This window comes from Haemorhous mexicanus, chromosome 4 (genome assembly GCF_027477595.1).
Source record: "Haemorhous mexicanus isolate bHaeMex1 chromosome 4, bHaeMex1.pri, whole genome shotgun sequence".
NCBI lineage: Eukaryota > Metazoa > Chordata > Aves > Passeriformes > Fringillidae > Haemorhous > Haemorhous mexicanus.
Window position 1 is genome coordinate 27,621,448 of NC_082344.1, and position 22,204 is coordinate 27,643,651.

Genomic DNA, 22,204 nt, shown 5'->3' on the forward strand with positions numbered 1-22,204 from the left:
ATATGGATTTGGATCTATTTACAGAGGCCTCACTCTCAGTGTTGCACTCATAAACAGTAAGGATTATATTTGAAAGTTACAAGAGCCTATGCTCTGAACACAGCTAGAACAAAGTTCTGCTGCAACACTAGTAATGGGATTTACAAGGAAATGTTCCTACACACAGACAAATGTTCCAGGGTAAGGGCAGCTCTGCATCCATTCAGGAGTTTCCAGCATAGGAAAAGATTTCTGTATGAAACCAAAATGTACAGAATATTCTATGTAACAGACAGTATAGCAAGTCTACTTCCTCCTTTGTTGATTTAAAAAAATGCACATGACTTCTTTGTCACACTTCATCTTTGGAGAGGATAATAGTTCATATATTATTGCACGTAGTCATTTAAAAGGCTGAAATGCTCAACCCAATTAAAGAAGTTTTTTTTTTAAGAAGTTTTAAAGAAGTTACTTTAGTTTCTCAAATATGCACAAGTCAACAAAAAGGGACAAGCACATCCATACCTGTACTTTACAATTTTCAGATGTGCTATCAAATGCTGTACAAAATGGTCTTATGATTCTTCATTTTAGAATATATATATTTAATAGTGACTTTAGTTAGTTATTCCAGTTAGTTAAGTAGTTGGTTAAGCAGTTAGACTTGCGCCTTGCATCACAAATGAAATCATGCTAAGTTTTAGCAATTAGCTAATGAGCTTCACATTGGGAAGCAAAAAAAAAAAGGTAGAAGACCTTCAGCTTCTCTCTTTCCTCCTTCTACAGAAACAAAAACATATTAAAGTGGCACAGAGGCTCTTAATCCTACACCATGCAGAGGATCACAGGTCCTTCCTAACATGAGGTGAGACCCTCCTGACCTGTACTATGTTACAGGAATCATGGCAATAGCACCAGAAATGCTGAAGCTGCTCTGTCTGGAAGGTGGGAGACTACAGAAGGAACCAGGCCACGAGCAGAAAGTCCTGCTCTCACAGGACTTTCTGCTCGGAACAGCAATCAAGACACCTTTGGCAAGCAGAGGTTACTGGTATTCTCAGTAGTTAAGAAAACCTAGACAGTCATTCTCCATCCCCCCCAGAAGGATAGGTGGAAGTAGAATTAATTTAACATGTACTTTTTTATTATTATAAAACAAAAAGCATTTCACAGATCAAAAGAAAACAGATGTCAGATGTTCCTAGTGCTTTATATCACCAAGTTAAAGCAAGAGGATGACAAAGTTTAAAAAGAACAGCAATTTTTATATTAATCAGCAAGACATCGTAAGAGGAATGAGACCTGGCTCCAGTACCAAAAATACATCATTAAGTTACTAAATCAGCATTTTGGACTTGGCTTTAGGCAAGACTTTGAGAAAACAGGTAATCTTCTAGGCTTTGCAAGAAAATTTCAAGGGTTGTACCTCCCTTACAGACAGGATACTATGCCTCTGAATTATCTTTCAGCTGACCATGGAACAGAAAATGAGATACCAGCAGGAAAAAGCTTTTTAGTCCAACTCCACTTCTACAAAACAACAAAGTATCAAACTCCAGCCTCTCGCAGATGTTTACAAAAGCACTACACTGTAATTCCTCCTCTAACCATTCTGAGTGCATACAAGTTTTTTAGGTATTGGTAATAACTTCCGTAAAACACCAACATTACATCATTCTGGAAAAAATAACTAACCTTTTAAGAACAGAAAAACTAAAAGAGAAAACTTGCTCTTTGAATTTAAGATTCCTACTACATTTAATTAGCTGGTCTCAAGACCACCCATATATGATTTTGTGATTTATTTGAGAACTTACCATCACAGACAAGTAAACTCCTTTGGCCTCTTGAACTAATCTAAAACTAAATACTTTCTTTTCATACAACTTAGTGAAGATCATTTACCAGCAGCCATTTACATAAACTGTTTAGGTTAACAGAGATAAGGCAAACGGCATTTACCAGTCTTTAAGTGAATTTACTCAACCCTCTCTAAACTGTTTTGCTTATGTGATACATTTAGAAAGGACTGACTGCTGGTACAGAGAGAACCACAGCCAATGTGTGGAGTCACTGGCTCCTCAGCCATGTTGCAAACCTGCATCAGCAAATTAAAATTTAAAAAATTAAAAAAGGGGGAGGGGGAAAGAGAGAAATGGCTGCACTTGTCACTTCAGTTGGCTGGCTCAGGCACAAACTCAAGCATAAGCTTGTCACCCTTCCCCAGAGAGGTCTTCTTGTACAAAATCCAGGTAAGCCATGGAGGCCGTGCTAAAGCACCCATCCTAGTAACTGCTCTGCACACTCAGGAGCCAAACCACTGCCTCTTGCAGATATGCAACCACCTGACAGCCCTCCCTGGCTCTTACATTAGTTGAATTAAAACAGTCTCTGTACAGCCAAAGCAAGTACTTTATTAGATAAGATTAAAGAGACTGGTCCATTTCTGCTCATGTCCAGTCCAGTCCAGTATGGGGAGGCTTAGGGATACTGCTCCAGTATGAAATACTGAAAAAGTTATATAAACATAAACAAATATCCCCTTCAGCTTCTTTTCAGCTCATTGAGTTTAGATGGAAAGTTGTTTTTTGTAAAAAAGCAATAATAATTTAAAAGTGACATATATATAAATATATATATATAAAAAAGGAATTCCAACTTAGACCAACACAACCTTTTTTACTTCTGTATGCAAATATTCCCATAAGGATAATTCTCCCGACAGCGCACCTCAGCTAGAAAAGTGCTATAAGAACATTATTTGCTCCTTTTTTGCAGTGACCAAAATGGAAGTAGTCTCTCACATAATGTTTAATCTGATTTTCTGTACTTGCTAGAATTTTTTTCCAAAAGTTTTCTGGCACCAGATCTCAAAGAACACCAGCCTTTCAATGCACTTTGTTTTCATCGTCTTTGGGATCATGTCACAAATTGACACAGTTCAGTAAAACAAAAAAAGTGGGTGGAGAACGGGAAGAGGCAAGGGATAAAAGTGGGAGGAAAGATGAAGCACAGGTCTCTTCTCCAGACACCACCACCACTCCCTCTGAAAGCCATCATCTCTAATTCATTACGAGGTGTTCTGCAAACAGACAGGACAAATCTTGGTCCTTCTTTTCATTAAATGCACAAGTCATAAGCCTTTATGAATAGCAATGTCAACTTCTACTTGAAATGCAAAACCACTTTTTAAATTGTTGCCATGTGATCAAGGTAAAATCATGAACAATTATTTCTCAGTAGTTCTCCCTAATGCTGTAAACTTAGGATGCTTTCAATTTTTAACAACACTTTCTCTGAGAAGTTGCAAGCAATTTATTCTCTATATACAGCTCTTCTATTACTTCCACACAGATTTTCTTGGGGGAGAAAAATCACCACAGAAGATTCAGATCTTAAAGAATAATCACTTTGCCTTAGGAAGGTATGTATTAAAGAAAATAAAAACTCTTCTTTCTAAAATTTTAAGAAGCTTTTCAGAGAGTATTTGTCTTAATTAATCACTGCTATATAAAAACAAATTACTGCCAACTACACTGGGATCCAAGTGGTTTTCAAGGGTTGGGATAATCTGTACTTGGCTGAGTGCCCATGAACATCCTCCAGGTCTGAGGATATACCAGAGCAGTGTACATTTGGTTCTAAGATACAACAAAGCCTTTGGAGAGTTAAGTGACTGCACATCTGAGTCACTGTCTGAATGAGACATTTTGGCCTTTCACACACTTCCTAGTGCCAGAGACTCTGCATTTCAGTGAAGTTATAGCAGAGAGAAGACGAATCAAAACCAAAAGGTGCTGCAAAAGCAACAGGCTCTTAAACTTTTCTCACTGTAAACTTTTAATATTATTCTGCAGGCTGCTCCACTACTTTCCATCCATAACAATTCAAGTAAAGTTGATAAATGGTAATAAGAATTGCAGTTTAAAAAGAGACAAAAAAGGGAAGCTGTGACTCCTCCAGAGAAGATGAAGAGATTTGCTACTGAAAACACAACTGACTATATTTGGAGTCAAGGCTTTACAATAACAATTCATACTCTCATTTAAAGATTAAACCTTGCTTTTGTTCCACAATACTAGTTGCAGAGATCCTATTTCCTACACCTGAGGGGAGGTGGCAGGGAATACATATACTCTAAGATAAGAAAAAAACAAAACTGTACAAGGAGAGCACACATATATGCACGCCAAATCCAATGCTTCCACCAGACAGGTAATAACAAGTGGCACTATTCTGAGAGCAATATTGATGTAACAGACTGGGGCACTAGATTCCAAATAAGAAGAATAAAATGGCATTTGTGACTCTGCTGCTGGGATTTCAGAAGACTTATTGTAAGGAAAATAAAAGTCAACATTGGATTATATTCTGCACGAGAAGAAATAAACATGATTTGTGACAAATCTTCCTGGCTGTTTTACAAGGCATAGGAGTGAACAGAACCAAAAGGGAAGTAAAAGGAATACCACTGACCTCACTGCACTTTTCTCCTGGGAGAACTAGTGGGCCTGCTTCCACTATTCTTTAGGAAAACCTTGAGGTAGTTTATGTACATCAGCACACAAAAGGCAACCTTTAGGGGAGGGGACTGTATACCTAAAAAGAAAAAAAAAAAAGCCAGCAAAATCGGAAATTCTCAAAAAGAGATTTAAAAAACCTGTTACAGCCTGTTAGGGAAGACAGACTGCACAGCCCAACAGGGCAGGGCACATCAGTCAGCCAGGCATGAAAGAGAAACCCTCAGTTCTCAAGGAAGACAAAAAACTACACAGCCACACATCAACACATGAGGGCATGATTTTCTAACAGTATTTGTTTTTACTTCTTATTCTTACATTATCCTCTCTTTGCAAAGAACATTAACTGAATTAAACAAAAAAAAAAAAAAAAGATAAAAGAAAAAAAAGAAGGAAAAAAAAAAGGGCACTTCACTTTTGGTACAAGTTACACGAAACCACCCAGGTTTAAGCAGACTATAGACTGCATAAGAAAAGGAAAGGTCAAACATAAATGTTTTACACAGGTGCACAGAGCATAAGATCTAGGATCACCCTTCATCCCAGCAGGAAAAAGGAGGACTTTATTCTACAATTTCAGTCTAGCTATAAAGCAAAAATCCATATCCTTTTGCTGCGGCTATTGCCCTCGTGCCAGGAAAGCAAAACCACTACAACAGCCTCATTTTAGAGCTCCAGGCACCAGCATAAAAAATTCTACAAGACCCCCAGCAAGAAGTAATCCAAGTTTCTTTGACTACCACTGAGTGGGCACATTCTCTAATGCCTCCTGCAACAGATGCCTGGCAATCCAGTCACAGGAGAACACCATCTATTAGTGCCACCCAATCCTCTCCAGTTTCATGCCCTGGACTCAGTCCAGGTATGCCCAGTTTAGAATATGGATTGAATTAAATGAGTCTGTAGTCATGCTTTAGAAGGTTTTCTGTGAACTTTGCCCATCAGACAGGAAATACTACAGGTGTAATTATTCTGGGATACCTTATTATTTCCCACTGGACTGACCATCGGGATCTGAAACAAGAATTAGGAGTAGTGTCTACAAAGAATTGGCTTTTTTAGCCAAGTACAGCACCAAATGGTCACAGCTCTTGCACACAACAGAAACAAAACAGATCAGACTAACGGGTCTTGTCCTGAAACTCCTCTGCATCCCACACCTAAAGGAACCTTTGTTCTTCCAAACAGAGGCCTTTCCAGAAAATCTGTTCCAGGATTTCCTGCTGCTCAATTCCATTCGCCGGATCCAGGAAAAGGTTTTAGACTCTTGACAGACAAGCCCCCAAAACAGAGTTTGGTAGTTTCAGTAGATTTTGGAGTGTTTGGTTTTGGCCTGTGAAAATCTTCAAACTTTGCTCTTTTCTCCTGGTTCATTTCACTAGGATAATTTCTAAGCGTCCACATGGCAAACCTCACATAGCAGATAAAGAAGTTCATATTTTATTCATTTTTGCCAAGAACCTTTGATAAAAAAACAAACTCCACATAAGATTAGCAGAGAAATGAGGAGGTAAACTTGAAAGGCCAAAATATCTAAGGCAGCTACAGTGTGTGTGTATGTGTACATAAGAAGCTTTACTGTAATCACAGTATTGTAAATATTTCAAGTACCCTGATTACAGAAGTTGATGACATGCATTCCAGTCATCACCATTTTCTTGGTACAGGAAAAAGGCATGACATTAAACAGTCCATATTAACATAGGCTTTATAGCAGTTAGACCATCAATGCAGGAAAACATACTTTTTTTTTAATAGAGACTCCAAATTTGCTTATAAAGGGAAAGAAGAAAAATGCATACATATGCATAATTTTTTGCATAATTATGCACATACAGATGCATATTTTTTCTATGATGTTTGTTGATTTGGGGAGAAGGGTTTGTATATCTTAGGTTTGGCTATTTTTTTTCTTTACTAAGCAAAAGGCATTCATTTCAGTTAACTCAGGAATTAGAGTTAGTACCTGTTACCCAAGGCTCTTACAGGCCTGAAAACAGACAAAGTCTTCTAAAGCTTCAGAATCTTTCCAGTACAAAGCACAAAGTATTAATGCTTTTGCCTCTGCAACACCTGCCTGGCAACAGAACTACCCACAGCTACTTCCCTATCTGAATGGGAAGTTAAATGCTACAGAGGAAATTGGTGGGGTTTCAAGAAGAAAGCTTTTAACACTCACCTTTCCCTTATAGAGTGGCTCTGGTTCACATACTCCTCTCCAGCTGCAGTGCCATTGAACCAGAAACAGGCACACTTACACAAGCAGGGGATGCTACTCTGTCAGAAACTAACTAGCACCATGCCTTGTATTTACAATCCAATCACAAACACCCAGGATTTCTCTATTTCCAGTTCTACAGTAAAGTTTAGGAGCACCTGCTGATCTCAGGAAGATGTTTGTAGGATATTACAGCCCTACTGTGTACAAACACATTGCCTATATGGACCATTTTTCTGGTGGTTTCTTTGAAGGGAAATTAGACCTTTGACAGCGACTTCTACAGCACTGCAGATACACAAACATGAATAAATAACTAATCCTCTCCGAGTCATTTATCATACTCAGCAGTTCTCACTACTGAAGGTTAATACTCCTCTTTCCTTTGAATTACTTAAATGTGTAAGCTGCTGAAGCAGAAAACAAAAGGTAATTCAAACTCCTCTTGTGAGTTTTCCCTAACTTCAAGCAGCATCCCTTCTGATGGTTGTTGTATACTGAACCAGTAATAAATTCAAGCTGTTGCTTTCCCAGCTTCCTACAACACAGAATATTCCAGAGCTTCTTTCATGGGGATGTATGTTTGCCCTAGATTTTCATTCATGTTATGATTTATACTACACCAAGACGATTCATGCTTTATATTACAGTACCTATCTTTTTCCTCAAATGTATCAAGTCAACTGAGCAACTCTGGAAGCCACACTTCCAAAATAAAATATCACCTCCATTATCCAGATCACTTATCCATGAAGGCGATGCCACCTACAGAACTTGCTCAAAACTTCTAGTATGGTTGCTCTGCTAACCTTTCTGAAACAATTAGCATAATTCTGTCAAACTCTGAACTTTTCCAGGTGCTTATTTTCATTTTTCTGTTACCCACATCAAGAGATTCACTTATCTCAGGTATGATTTTAGATTAACACACACAAGATTCAGTTCAAAGGGCAACTTAGTCAGGTTTAAAGGGCAACATTCACCCTCATAAGGAAACAGACATGAGAAAGCAGCAACGAAAAAAATATGCCAGAGAGCGTCAGTGCTGAAAGACAATTGCCATCCCTCTCAATTTCGACTGTCACGCCACTATGAAAAAACCAGATGAACCAAGGACTAGGGAAAGATAACTACTTCCTTCCAGTAAATAGAAAATGGACCTTTCTGATAGTCATATTAGAAGCACTGGCAGTAACTATGGAAGATTTATATAAAAGCTTTCTTTCCCTTTTTCTTACAGTTGTCCAAAGCAAAGTACAGCAGTCATACTATCTGTCCTGCTTCCAAGCTACACCAAACTCCAGAGCTGCACATGCTCAGGACATTTTGAAAATTCTCAAGAGTGATCTGAGCAAATATTTTGCCAGCAACACTACTAGCTACATATGGATGCATTAACTCATAAATATATATGTATATATCTTCCCAATGCAACATATCTTGCTGCTGTGCCAAGATAATTATTTACATGGTGGACCCTCAATCCCACAAAGTATTCCTCCTTGTAGAACACCTCATTTGCAAACATAACTTTGCATTTTTAAGGGAGAATTTTCTATTTCATGTTCGGTCAAAAGGTCTCTGAATTGATCAAGTGTTTTAATTATTCACTTAAGAGAGCTGAGTAAAAGGTGATCACAGAAGGGTTGAGGTTGAAAGGGGACCTCTGTTGGTCAGCTGCTCCAACCAACACCTGTCCTCAAGCAGGTCCAGCTAGAGCCAGCTGCACAGGGCCCCATCAAGACGGGGCTTTTGAATGACTCCAAGGATGGAACTCCACAACCTCTGAGCAACCTGTGCTAGCGTTTGAAAAGCAGAAAGTTACTTACAGTGAGAGCTGCCAATTAGTGCCCATTACCTCTTGCCCTGCCACTGGGCACTGCTGAAAAGCGCTTGGCTGCCCCTTCTCCATTTCCTACAACGAGCTTTCATGTAGCCAGATAAGGCCCCTCTGAGCCTTGTCTTCTCCACACTCAGTGGTCCCAGCTCTCTCAGATTTCCCCAGTCCCAGGGCCATCTCTGTGCACCAGCACTGAACTTGTTCAAGTATGTCCATGTTTTTCTCACACTGGGAAGACCAGAACTGAATCCAGCACTTCAGGTATGGCCTCACCAGTGCTGAGCAGAGGATTCACCTCTATCAACCTGCTGGCAACAATTGTCTTTACGCAGCCCTGACGGCTCTTGGCAAACTCTCTTAGACAACCCATAAAAACCTCTGTCTCCATAAATCAAGGGGTGAACGCAAAGAGTCTAACAAACTTTCAGAAGCTAGAGCAACTGGATTATAACCAAAAAGATATCTGCAGAGTAACTTGCTGATGGGCAGTACTTCTGAGATTAGGCACGGTTATACAAATAACCTACAGCAAAATATTGTCTGTTACAACAGGATACAAGATGTGAGGTTAAGTGTACAGAAAATTCACATGCATTTAAGACTTCTGTTAATGACAGCAATATCCCTCATCTTCTCTGTGGTAAACAAACAGTATTTACATGTGAGGTAAGTGTCACCTGAGAGTCAGAGCTCCAGGGAAGGAACAGAACCTTGTTAAAAGGATTAAAGTATGCTATTCCCTAATGTACAAGCTCTCTATATGCATAAATTAACTTCCATGTACTTTCACATGTCCCACAAATTGTAAGATATGGACCAATTACCAAGAGCCCAGCAAAGTGCCACAAAGATGACTTAGGGGACCAAGGCATCTCTCCTATGATGAAAGGCTGAGAGAGCTGGGGCTGGCCCAGATGATCTCCAGAGGTCCCTCCCAGCCTTAACTATTCTTGGCTTCTGTGAAGCTGTCAGAACTTGTGCTTTTTCATTGAGAGTGACTGAGAAAGGTACTTTGACACATAATTCATAAAAATTAAGGATACACTACTTCTCCAGTGAAGGGGAAAGCAGAAGATTAAGTGATAAAGCCGGGGGGGGAACCAAAAAAACATATCAAACCATACCTGATGAGGTAGTCAACAGGAAAGAAGCTAAAACTGATCTCTCAATTGAAATGAGTGCAGGTTCTTCCCCTTTTGTAGTACAAGTATGGGATTTTTTTTTTGACTTCATTTCTTTCCTCCAACTACCAAAAGTAACCTTATCTCAGGATGCTCCAAACACATCACCCTAAAGTCATTTTCCCCTCCTTCTTACTGATAACTACAGATTAAAAGTTGTTATGGTTAACAAAAACTATAAGCACTTGATCTCTGTAAACTTTTTTTTTAAATATGCAGAAAGTTCATTCTCTGATAATCTAAACCAGCCTGAGGGGTATACACACAGAGTATATGACTAACTGAAAACTTCACCAACTGCCTTTGCCAGTTCTCTGCTTGCTGAGAGTCAAGCTCCCCAGAAGCTACCACTCAGCTTCCTGCCCTCCTGCACAGGCACCTCCAGGATACTCACCTGAGCCAACAGAGCTCATGAGGCAATGCAGTACCAAAACAGCTCTCCCTGGATTTCTAAACTACCTTAGTTATAAATTCCCTTAGTAACACTTCACTGCACTGAACACACACCCCCTTGCCCACTGTGCTCTTCATTTCTTCCTCCCAAACTCTCCATCTGTGGTCCCAATGTTATACTATTAGGCTCCTCTCTAGTAATCACAGACACCACCACCTGGGTGACACATGACAGCAGGCTTTTCAGGGAAGTAAATAATGCTCCCATACCTGTCTGCTATGTACATCTTTGGTACTACCCGTGTGATTTTAAGAGTTACACTCTTACAGCTGAAAAATAAGTTAAACAGATTTTATTTAAGGTGACCCAAATGTGATCATAACTAAAGAAAACTTCTTTGTAAAGGGACACAGAAAGAACATATATTCACAGTCCTCTGCTTGTTTTTCCAACAATAAAGAACAACCATATGCACATACACAGAAAATATTTTAGACTACACTTCTGAAGAGAGAGTAACAGTGAGGCAAACTTTCTTGGCAAACCAGCCACCTACAAACAGACAAGTTCATCCTCACTTGGTAAATGAGCATTGCAAAGTAGAAAGGAACTTAGCTCACTCTTAAAATAAGTGCTAATGCTGTAAAAGATCAAATAGAACAAAGTAGTTTAAACCAAAGAGAAACCATGCACTGAAAAAGGAAGGCCAAAATAAGAAATCCTAGGATGACAACTTGATTCACAGTTTACTCAAGTTAATGAAAGACTCCAACTCCCACAGATTTCAGCGGGTTATGAAACAGGTCCTGCAGAGGGAAATGTTCCAAGTCACAAACAGCAATGCCGTATTTTGATACGTAATTGCCACCACTGCCTATGAAGAAATCCCTGGTGTAAAATAGAGAACAAATACAGTAATCTTGCTTTCTCATTTTAAAAATGGCATGAAAGAAACAACAAAAGAAAGTTATTGAAGAGAACTAGATTGTTCCCAGCTGTTGTCATAAAATACTACAGCTGTTCATGTCATTGCAGCTAATGACCAGTTGCACTTTTTTAAAGATTGTAACACAGTATGACCATTGTAATCTACATCAAACTGAAACTTGGCAAGCATCATGGAAAAAAGACTAAGAAATCATTTAAATCCTGTTTGATTTTATTTTTTAATTTCTGTTCATGGGTTGGTTTTAAGTGTTTTGGGGGGATAGGAAGGGATTTTGTATGAATGGTTCTTTATTCAAATTGTCAATTATGTTAAATTACTTACAAAAATCATGGTAAATAACAGGTATTAAATTATCAAAATTGTCTTTTCTACTAATAAAAAGATAATTCAACTAATAAATCCTGGCTTGGTTTGTGTTTGGTTGGGGGTTTTTTGGGTTGTTTTTTGGGGTGGGTTTTTTTTGTTCTGGTTTTTGTTGGTTTTTTTTTTTGAAAAGAGGTGTGCTGACTAAAAGTCTCAAATCCAAAGATGATTATGAAATATCTTTTCTCTGGAGTCAAGAATAGGGTAAGCATCACCCTCTAGAAGCTTTTAATTGCTTTGTTAACTGAACTATACATGAACCGAATCAGACTTTTTCATAAAGATTCAAGTACACAAATGCAAAGAGAAAAGGTTAAAATAGAAAAATTCATATATATATATATATACACACACACACATATAGATGTAGAAAGAATTTTCAGATACAACCCTCTCCAATGGAGCATTACTCCTTGACATATGGAGAAAGAGCTAGGGGAAAGCATGTGTTCCCACATAAAATCTCCACAGAACTTGAAACATACTACTTCTAGTAATTTCATGTAATTTCTCAAGAAAATAAGAGAATATAGGTTCCTCTCTAGCAATGTGCCCTCCAAGACCAACCATATAGAGCTACAGATGAGAAAGAAATCACAATCCTGCACTGCTTTTTATCTTCACTATAGTTACCAAGAAAATCAATAATTCATGAAGAAAATTAGAAGTAATTTTACCACTTTCTCGACTTTAAGACACAAACATTGGCAGAGAAATTCCAAATACTTTGGAAAGATGATGACCTAAACATACAGGGCTTTGACCCATTCTTGTGGCAGTGGCTGGGGACTCCGTAACAAGTAACAAACACTGCTGCAACAAAAATCCTATGACAATGAAACTTCCTGATCCAAAGGAAGAAATAATTGCTAAACATGTACTTATAGCTAAACTTAGCAACAGATAACAAGTTAGAAGCTGAGCCTCTTTTCCTCACTTTGGGACATCTATCTAGACTGCAAAGGATTTCTTTCCAAATGATGGTTACTTCAAAACACAAACAATCCTGAAACTTTATGCAGCCACACTTATCTGTTACATATTTGTCACTATCAGCAAATTTTAAAAAAATAATTAAAAAGTAGAATTGTAAACCCTACCTTCAAAGACAAAAGTCTAAATTAAAAAAAAAAAATCTAATCACACACTGCATGAGGCCAAAACTCTAGTTTTGGATAGTGTGAATTCTAGTAATTAAGCCTATTGAACAATGCCCAGAGTGACTGTTATAAGACTCTCTGTAGCATCACATCTGCATAAGCCATTATTAACACATGTTATTTTCACCATTTCAATCAGAAGTTCAAAGTGCACTTCCTTTCTTATAGCAACATTGTACAAAAAGATCAAGTCTGCACAATTAGGAAATATTATACAAACATTGTAGCAGAATTTGCTCCATAGCAATTTTGTATTTTTTTTTTCTATTCAGCTCTGTATTGTGCAAAAGTCAAGATAATTCAAAGTATTTTGGCCAACAGCAATCTGATGCAATAAAATGCCTAAGCTGAATGCTTCTAAACTACGGGATGGAGAAAAAGAATATGGGATAGAATACTGTAATACCAATATCTGTCTCCATCAGTACATGTTCCATCACATTACAGAACTTTTTAATTTTGAAAGCTTGGTTTTATTAACCCAGATATGCCTTTCTCAAAGATGAAAAAATTGCTGCTGTTTTTCTCATAGATTTTATACAACTCTTTTTAGCCTGGTTTTTCCCTTTCTCTTCCACAAATGTTTGGTACAATCTCCATACAGACTAGGTTCTGCACCTTCTAATCCTAAAGTTTAAGGTGGGGGTTTTATAATTCACTCATCTGTGGTGAACCTCAGGATTCTTCTCAAGAATTACTAACTTCACCAAGCCTTACCCTTCATTGCTAACTAACTTCCATGTCTGATTATAAAAGCACCAAAGCAGAAGGACCCATACCACCTCCCTTCCAAGTTAACTGAGAACACGCTGTTCATGCTGGCTTTGCAAACCACACAAGTTGAAACTAACAGTCACACTATGAGTGTTCAACATAAATTGCAAGAAACCTGCAAGCAGCAGCTGAGCTGTAGAATAGAGACATCCTTCTGTGACAAGCTGGGTAGAGCTTGAGCAGCACACTGACAGTGGAGCTATTCACTGAAAAGAAAGCTACAGTCGGCAGCTGGCTGCAGAGTTACAACAGAAGTCTGAGACGAGGCAGAATATACTTCCCCTGTTCTCACAGGCTTCCCCAGGCACCTACAGATGCACCAAAAGGAAAGACAGTGTTCTATGAACCTCTTCCATTCAATACACGGACCCAAATCACTCAAATCTACTAGGCAGCACTTAGGCTGCTCATCCTATTTAGCAATAATCAAATAAGCATAAGAGCAATGAGGAAAGAAGAGTTATTAGAAATGCAGGACAGGAATAGACAGGAAAAGGGCATTTTGAAACATGAGAGGGGGAAAGCATTAAAAACCCAACTTGCTGACAAGTAAAAGGAGCTGCAACAGAAGTTCAGCACAGCTTTTAATTACAAGTAGAAAGAAGTTTGATTGATAGTCAGTTTTCAAATTAAATGTTTTTTAAAACTGGTTAAATACACCCTAAAGGATGCTATCTACACCTTAGACACAAGCACCCCAAGATACACAAGAACTAACTTCTAATTAAAACCACCATTTTTAATGTGTGGTGTCTTTCCACTCTACTTCTTTTCCTCTCCAGCTCCAAACACAAATGGTGTTAGTTGACAATTAGCTGGAGATGATGCTGGCATCCTAAATCAATCTTAAATAAGACAATCATGTTCTCCTCATACAGCAGCATTGCTGTATCAACATTACGATGCCTAAGCTCTCTTATAAATAGAGATTAAAACACACACAGATGACTGTCAAGGAGGTACTAACTCTGGAGGTGTTATTTAAACAGTGGCAGCTTTCTGGGGGAAGAGTAAATAGGGTGGGAATTAGCTCAGATTTTTACCTTTAGAAGAATGATTTACCATCATAATAGCAATTATTGTCTTCCCAGTTTTCTACATATGATCTCTGGTCTCCTCCTTCATGCAGTAATTATGGGAAACTATTAAGTATGTACCTGGAGTACCACCTCCAGCAATTACCCATCTCAATCTACAACCCAAGTGGCAGACCACTATGTGAGCCACACACTTAGATGAAGGTGCACACTTAGGCTGCACATGCACTATAATGGTTTTCAAAACTGGGGTGATACTTTCCACCATTACTGAGTAGACATAAAATGATCTTTTATGGGGGAAGTCAAGGTAAATGACTGATTATCAGAAGAGGAAATTATTTGAGTGTTCAGCTGAAGAACAATTGTGAAATCACAGCCTATATTTGATTCATGAAACCACATACAAAAGAATATAAGAAGGTACCTTTTCATGAAGGTGATTTGAAGTGGCTTTTACTTCAGAAACTTGTGGCTTCTTTTATGGCAGGCTTACAGTAAGTGTTAAGCAGTATCTCTCCATCTTAAAATACTTTTAAGGAAGTACTTTTTTCCACATTCCTTGAAGCTATGAAGAAGAAACTAATCCCCACTATACACTGCTTCAACATCACTTAGAAGCCTAAAATAAGTTAATATTCACACTTAAATGGAGTACCAAATTTAACTTACAGTTCTGCTTTTGTACTGTAAGCAGGAGCCACTCAGCAAAACATAAGAAACCGGGAAAAAAAACAGGGAAGATGAGTTAGCAGTACCCAGGCTACAGGTACACATTTATTGATATTACCCAAATTTACTTTTGATAGAAAATCCCTTTAGAAATACCACGCAGAAAACACTGTGCTGAGTTCTAGAAGCCTATAATTACAAAAAAGATAATTTAAAATATCAAGTTATATAAACAAAGGTAAATACATTTTGCACGTGATCTTCCTGCCACAACCTGCACTGAAATGCAAACACATCCACGCAACAACTATCATCTCTAAGTGGGATCCATGTGATGGAAGTAAATACCATTCAATTTGGGTATGGATAACAGAGAGAAAACAACTGTTCTCTTCAACATCCCCCTATAGAAAATGACCTCAACTGGCTCATATTTTCCAATTAAGTTAAATGCTGATATCATCCAGTATGTACTCCTCTTTCAAGATTACAAACAGTGGTATTAAAAGCACCAGCTCCCTACTGAGGCTCAGTCAAAAAGAGCAGGCAACAGAAGGCAGCTTCAGCCAACGTGGAATTCAGAAGCATACAAAAGGTTTTTAACACACAAACAAGGCAATTTTGTGCCTCACTTCATATCAGTCCTACGACTCAGCACACTCAGCAAGCCACTCTCATCATACAGAGCATGAGAAAAGCCTCCCACCTATGCAGTGCAGCAATAACTCTGTAAGAAAGGCACCCTTCAGCAAGTGCACAATTTTCCCCTATGCCTATACAGCAAAAGACTTGTTTCACCAAAGGGCTTACTTACAAAATGATCTTAATGACTAAGAGGCTCAGTGACTTCATAAATCAAAACAAATCACCAGCTTTATTACACATAGTCATCAAAGACTGTACTTTGGTTTTGTTTCAGTTTCTCAGCACCACACTCATAATCCCTCACTAGCGTTACACACATACCACATACACACACAGGTCTGCACAATGTCAAACATACAAAGGCTGCAACACCTAAGTGTCATCCAGTTGATAAAATCTATTGGTCCTACAAGTATAAACTTAGTTTTGACATGAGGTAAGAACAAATCAGTTACATACATAAAAAACCACGACCTTGTTTTCTTTCCTAAACAACCATTATATCTCTCCAAGTATATTCAACTGTTTTCTGCCCCTAGGTGCCTCTCACACAGCTTGTTTCATAAAGGTACCAGGAGATTTGCAACTCTGGAGTTACTAAAAGTGAGGTGGATGTACACCTGCTCCTTCAAATGAAGCTAATAGTGGACGGGAAGAAAATCAGTCCCAGCTGTTCCAGAGCCACCTTTATGGCATAGCTGTGGGTGGATTCTCTAGTTAATAGTACACTTTGAACCCAGATGCAGTCTTCCTAAGGAGAGGCAGTATATTCCCAAGTACTAAAACAATAAATTAATTAAAAGTAAAGTCAGCTTTCTTATGCCAACAGGAACAGCTACAAAGCAATTCCTTCTTTTTCTTCATGAGAATCAGACAGACACAATCTTCAGCATCCTCAAAAGAGAGGCATATCATCCTTTACTGTATCAGTTACAACTATTTATGTAATCATGGTCCTTGCCATAAACAAGCAATACTCAAATTTACACCAAAATATATACCAAATCCACTAACATTACAGACATTCAGGTCAACACAATTGCTCAAAAACCACTGAAGCACTTGCAGGACACATCTATGCAGGAAAAACTGAACTCAATTCACAGGGAGACAGAAGCAGGCTTCTGCAATTCACCAGTGCCGGATTCCTGCCTGAAGCACAAGCCTTTGGTGAATACACACAAGTGTCCCTGGACTAATGGAAATTAACAATGAAGTTTAGAGTTTCCATTGACAGCAATTTTACCTCTCACAAATCTGAAATTAACACTGATGGTGAGATATCGATCCTGAGCTGGCATTCATATTATATTACAAACAACTGTCGGCCTGCACTTTAGGAGAGTGTTAACAATGACACAGTTTGAAATTCAGAGACAGCAGTGTCTGGTTTTATTGTGTGTTGTCAATTGCTGATATAACCACATACACCTCCCCATGCAATGCACAAGAGGAAAGGACAACACCAAGGATCCACAGGCCATGGCTACAGCCTTTCTAAACAGCTGAGACAGAATTATTTCATTAAAACTCCACTTCCAATAAAAAAGCACCAAACAAAAAAAACCCACACAAAAGCATACAACCATCTGACCTGCCCAGAAAAGAATCTAAACAATTAGTGTACCTAACTAACTGCAAGATTTCCAAGAAATACTGACTTCACCTTTTTTTTGTACGACTACTCCAGCTGACTTTCAAAGTTTTTATTCAGGATTACTCTGCTCTAGTGCTGTATTCCTCAGAGGCACTGGTGCAACACTAAACACGTTGAGGAGGTCAAGTAACATGATACATGGCTTTTCCTTCCCCAGGGGTGGGGTTCAAATCTTGCTAATGTCAGTAGTGAGCAAAAGCTGTTGACATCAGGCAGCTGAGCCATGTGAAATGAGCTACTATCCTCAGTCCAGTTTTTTCTGGACAGGTATTACTACCTTCACAAGAACAACCAAGCCCACACTCTGGCTGGCAAGTCTCAGGAGTTAGAAGCTGCATGGATAAGGAATAGCTTCCTCAGTCCTGAAGAAAGACACTAACTTTTAAGACAGCTCTGTTCAAGTGAAAGCTGCACCATACCACTAACAAAAAGGCAAGAAATTTCAATTTATAATAATAACAACAAGTCAGCACCTCCTGCAACAGTATGTTGTTCCTGAGCCTTGATCCCACGAACTTCTGAATGCACCTGAATATACAGTTTATCGTATTTGCAGTCAACAGACCAAAGTGTTGCTCCTCTACAGCACGACAAAATCCAGCGTAAAGATGAATTGTGTAATTTGCATCACAACATACACAGCATCTTCAGGAGAACATCAGAGTAAAATGAAAGTACCCCTCAAACCCCAACTGCGTTCTCTGTATTAATTATACTTTTTCCTTTAGCTCAACAAAACAGTTTTGTCAATTTTAACTGGAGTTAATTTGCTTCTGGAAACTTACCATTACACACAAACCTGAATTTCATCTTTACACTCTTCATCGTATGACAGTGTAAGATATGCATAACAAAGCCAGAAGGCCAAGATGTTAAAAACTTTGGGGGCTCCCAAGCCTTTCTCCCCTCATCCCAAAAGCATGTTTTATTTTTGAGTCAAATCAGTTCAAGTACAGTTCAGACAATTCAAAAAGCAAAGAAAAATGAGTGCGAGATTAAATCCTCGCCTATGGAAATACTCCACTTCTCCATATATTCGAGCTTTTTAAGCACTAGAAGCAAAAAAAAAAAATCAAACCCACAGCAACCCCCAGAAGAAGCAGCTCTCAGCCACAAGCAATTTGCACAAAGCTGCTGGAACTGTAATCCCCCCAAGCCCGTCCCACTGTTACCTAACAGCGCCAAGCCAGGATTTTTCACCAGCCAGCTCGGAGTCACTGTTAGTAGGAAACATCTCCTCTCACACACCAGCAATGAAGAGGATTTAAAAAAAAAAAAAAAAAACCAACAAAACATAATAAAATCAAACCAAAAAAATCCCACACAGGCAAGCAAATGTAAAACTTAATTCAGAGACTACATGCATGTTAAAGGCATTTCCTTTAAAGAAGATTTATATATGATATTCTAACTTAGAAGAACTTAACTAACTTGCTTTCTCAGGTTACACCTTACCAGTGTTAGAATATCTGTTTTTTCTCTCTAAAATAACAAGACTTCAACTACTTATATAGGTGCTCACAATGTAACTTTTAATTATTCTGCATTAATTTAACATTGCAAGCCCATTTCAGTTGTTCATCTCAAGAGGGTACAAATCACGTCCTATATGACAGAAACAACCAAGTGATCTTTCCTTTATTACCACCAGTTTCTTGATTTCCTTAATGTCCATATGAAGGCAGTGTGAAGTGCCTATGATGCAGCAAAGAATAATCCTATGAACAATCACTTAGCTTTGTACTACACTCTTTAGATGCCATTTTAAGACCTTAAAAGGATTTCAATATTTAATAGAGGCCTGAACCAGTTAAGCAGATCTTCACATCTACACTGAAACACTGACAATATAAGACAAACAGCAGGGGCCATGGAAACCCAAGCAGCATCTATGCTTTTTTTGTTCAAGACTTGAACTCAGTTTAACCAAGTTGATTTATCTCTGAGCTGCATTATAAAAGTATTTAACTAAACATACTGCTAAGTTTTCTTAAAAATGCTGGTTTTAGATGTTTGAGACATTTACACGTGGGAAAAATATAAAGAGCAATTGCTGACAAAACACATTTAGATGAGCTGAAAGCACTAAAGGTTTTGTAAGTACTGAAATAATTCCTATTCATTAGAAACATTGTCTTAAGCCAAAGGAAGCTGACCACAGCAAAGATCAGGACGTTTGGTCGTGTACTAGGACCACGGAGATTAAGGAAATTTTAAAAAAAGAGATACCCCATAATCTCCTAACAGGATGGCCATTTGTTGTTTCTACAGGAGACAAGTATCAGCTAAACACAGGCTTTAAAGCCTACTCTCGGTGTGATATAACAGACTGAAACTTAAATTGTAAACATTCCCTATATTACAAGTTAAATGTGAATTAACAAGTGATTTTCTTAAAGTTCTTGCAATTATGTTTCTTACAATATCTATACCTACACTTTCCTTTGGAGGGGCATAAAATGAATTAAGAGGGGAAAAGGCATAAGATGGGAAAGAGATAAATATAAACACAAAACCATAAATAACACATCTTCCCAAATAATATTTACACTGATTGTTTCATTCTGGCATATACTCATGTAAATACAGAAGTGTACGTATTTCAAGGCCATTTCAATCTCCAGCTTCCCAGGATCTGGATACATGCAAGCTGCACCTAGGATGTGTGCTGTCCACTGTAGCATTCGGGTTATAACCTGAGTGAAATACACTAGAGCTGGGTACACTTGGCTGTGTGCCCAGTGCGGAAGGAAAGAAACAAACAAAAAACAAACAAACAAAAAACCCAGACCACTAAATACACGTGCACTTCCTACACACCGAGAAATGCACATGTGCATTTTATATCAGCATCAACCCAGTAAATAAAACCTTGGTCTGTACTGCGGGGCACAACGCGTCGTCAACCCAAACTCTCATTTGTTTACACGGCCGAGGCTGGCAGCACAAGCGTCCCTCCGAAAAAGAGAAAAGATCATGGAGCCCATACGTGTTTGTGCCGAGCACCCTCACGGCCACCTGCAGGCACACGCGGGAGCACGGACACGGTACGCCCGCCGGATAACTTCACATCCTAGCAGGCCGGGCCGTCAGCAAGAAACGGCGATGGAGGAGGAGAGGAGGAGAAGGAGGAGGAGAAGGCGGAGGAGGAGGAAACAGCCTTCGCCGCCTCCCACAACGCCCGCGGCCCGCTCCCCCTCGCCCGGCATCCCCGCCGCGGGTGCCGCGGGGGCGGCCCTGCGGGAGCGGGGCACGGGGGAGCCGAGCGGCGCAACCGGTCCCCAGCAGCGGCGCTCGGTGTGGGAGCGCAGCCCCGGCTGCTGGCGCGGGGAGGCTTCCAGGCATCCTTGCTGCATGCGGGGAGCAGAACGGCAGTGACAAGCGGCGGCGGCGCAGCCTGCGGGGAGGGGGAAGGGTGGGGGGCTCCGGGGAGCGCGGTCCGGTGGAGAAGGAGGAATGGGGGATGCCCACAGGAGCGGGCGGGCTGGGGGAGGGGGCCGAGCCCTGCCCTCCTCTCCCCCAGGCACCGGGGCGGGGGAGGAAGCTGGGGCTCCCCCTCTCTCTCACGCCAGCCCTGTGCAGCGCCTTCAAGGCGGAGGGGGGGAGGCGGCGGGGGGAGGAAGGGGGGGAAATGCTGCAATGTAGCGCCGGGCAGGCAGGCGAGGGAAGCCGCAAACCCTCCACTGGGGCCCGGCGCAAGCCGCCGGGCCGTGCCCACCCCTCCCAGCTGCCGCGCCGCCGGCAGCCCCGCGGTACCTGCCCGGGGCTGGCGGGGAAAGGGGGACGGACGCGACCCCTGCAGGGGGCCCGGCGGGAGGACCCGGCCGAAAGGGCGGCGGGGGCGCAGCACCCACCTTTCACCACCCTGTCCGTCGTCGATAACTTGGGATCAACGGCCTTATGCTCCGACATGTCCGGCGGCCGGGGAGGCGGCGAGGCTCTCCCCCTTCGAGCAGGGCAGGCGCGGGCTGAGGCAGCGGCGGCCGCTGCGGTCACGGCTCCGGCTCCTCCGCTGCGGCCGAAGTTGCCGCGTCCCGCCGCCGCTCGCTGGCTCGGCTGGGCTCTGCCGCGCGGTGCCTTCCTCCTTCGTTTTCCTCCACCCCCGTCCTCCTCTTCCTCCTCCAGTTAATTATTGCTCGCTTTCAATCACGCCTCCGGGCTGTGCAGGACGGCTCGCTCTTCCCCCCCCCGCCAAAGACCCCGGCGACAACACCCGCGGCGGGCGGCTGTCAGGCAGCGCCGGCAGGAAAAGCCGCGAGTGGACGCGGGCAGCAGGAACAGCCAGGTTGCACACGCAGCGGCCAGCCCTGCGCTTCCTTCCTCCACGGCGCGCCGCTCCGGCTCCTCCCGCCGCCGCCGCCACCACCACCACGGCCGCCGCCGCCGCCGCACGGGATCGGGATCCGGATCCGTGTCTTCCCCGCCGCCCCCCGCAGGGTCTCTCCCCGCCTCGCACCGACACCGGCCGCGGCCCCGCGCGCCGCTGCACACGCTCCGCCGCGCAGCCCCCGCGCGCCGCCCGGCCCCGCCCGCCCGGCTCCCGCTCCCGGGCGCCGCCATTGGCCCGCGCCGCGCTGCCACTCACTGCCAGGGCCCCGCCCCGCCCCGCGCGCGCCGCGCCGCCCAGGTGCGCCCGCCCGCCGGGGACGCGCATCCCCCGCCGAGCGCCCGCGCGGCACCGCACCGCACGGCCCGGCCCGGTCCTGCCCGGCACGGCACAGCACGGTCCGGTACGGAACGGCACGGCACGGCCTGCGTGTGGCCGCGGGAAGGAGCCTACTACCTGCCGCTCATGGGGGCGGTGGCTGCGCGCCG

The 22,204-nt window shown here is 41.5% G+C and overlaps 1 protein-coding gene across 1 annotated transcript in view; it reads right to left on the reverse strand.

Moving 5' to 3' along the window:
• Positions 1–21,822, reverse strand: part of PPP3CA (protein phosphatase 3 catalytic subunit alpha) — a 170,031-nt gene extending 148,209 nt beyond the window's left edge. The window contains exon 1 of the mRNA XM_059844181.1: positions 21,244–21,822. Within this exon, the coding sequence (XP_059700164.1) occupies positions 21,244–21,301 (58 nt within the window). The 5' untranslated portion in view covers positions 21,302–21,822. The remainder of the gene's footprint in view (positions 1–21,243) is intronic.
• Positions 21,823–22,204: the final 382 nt, after the last annotated feature.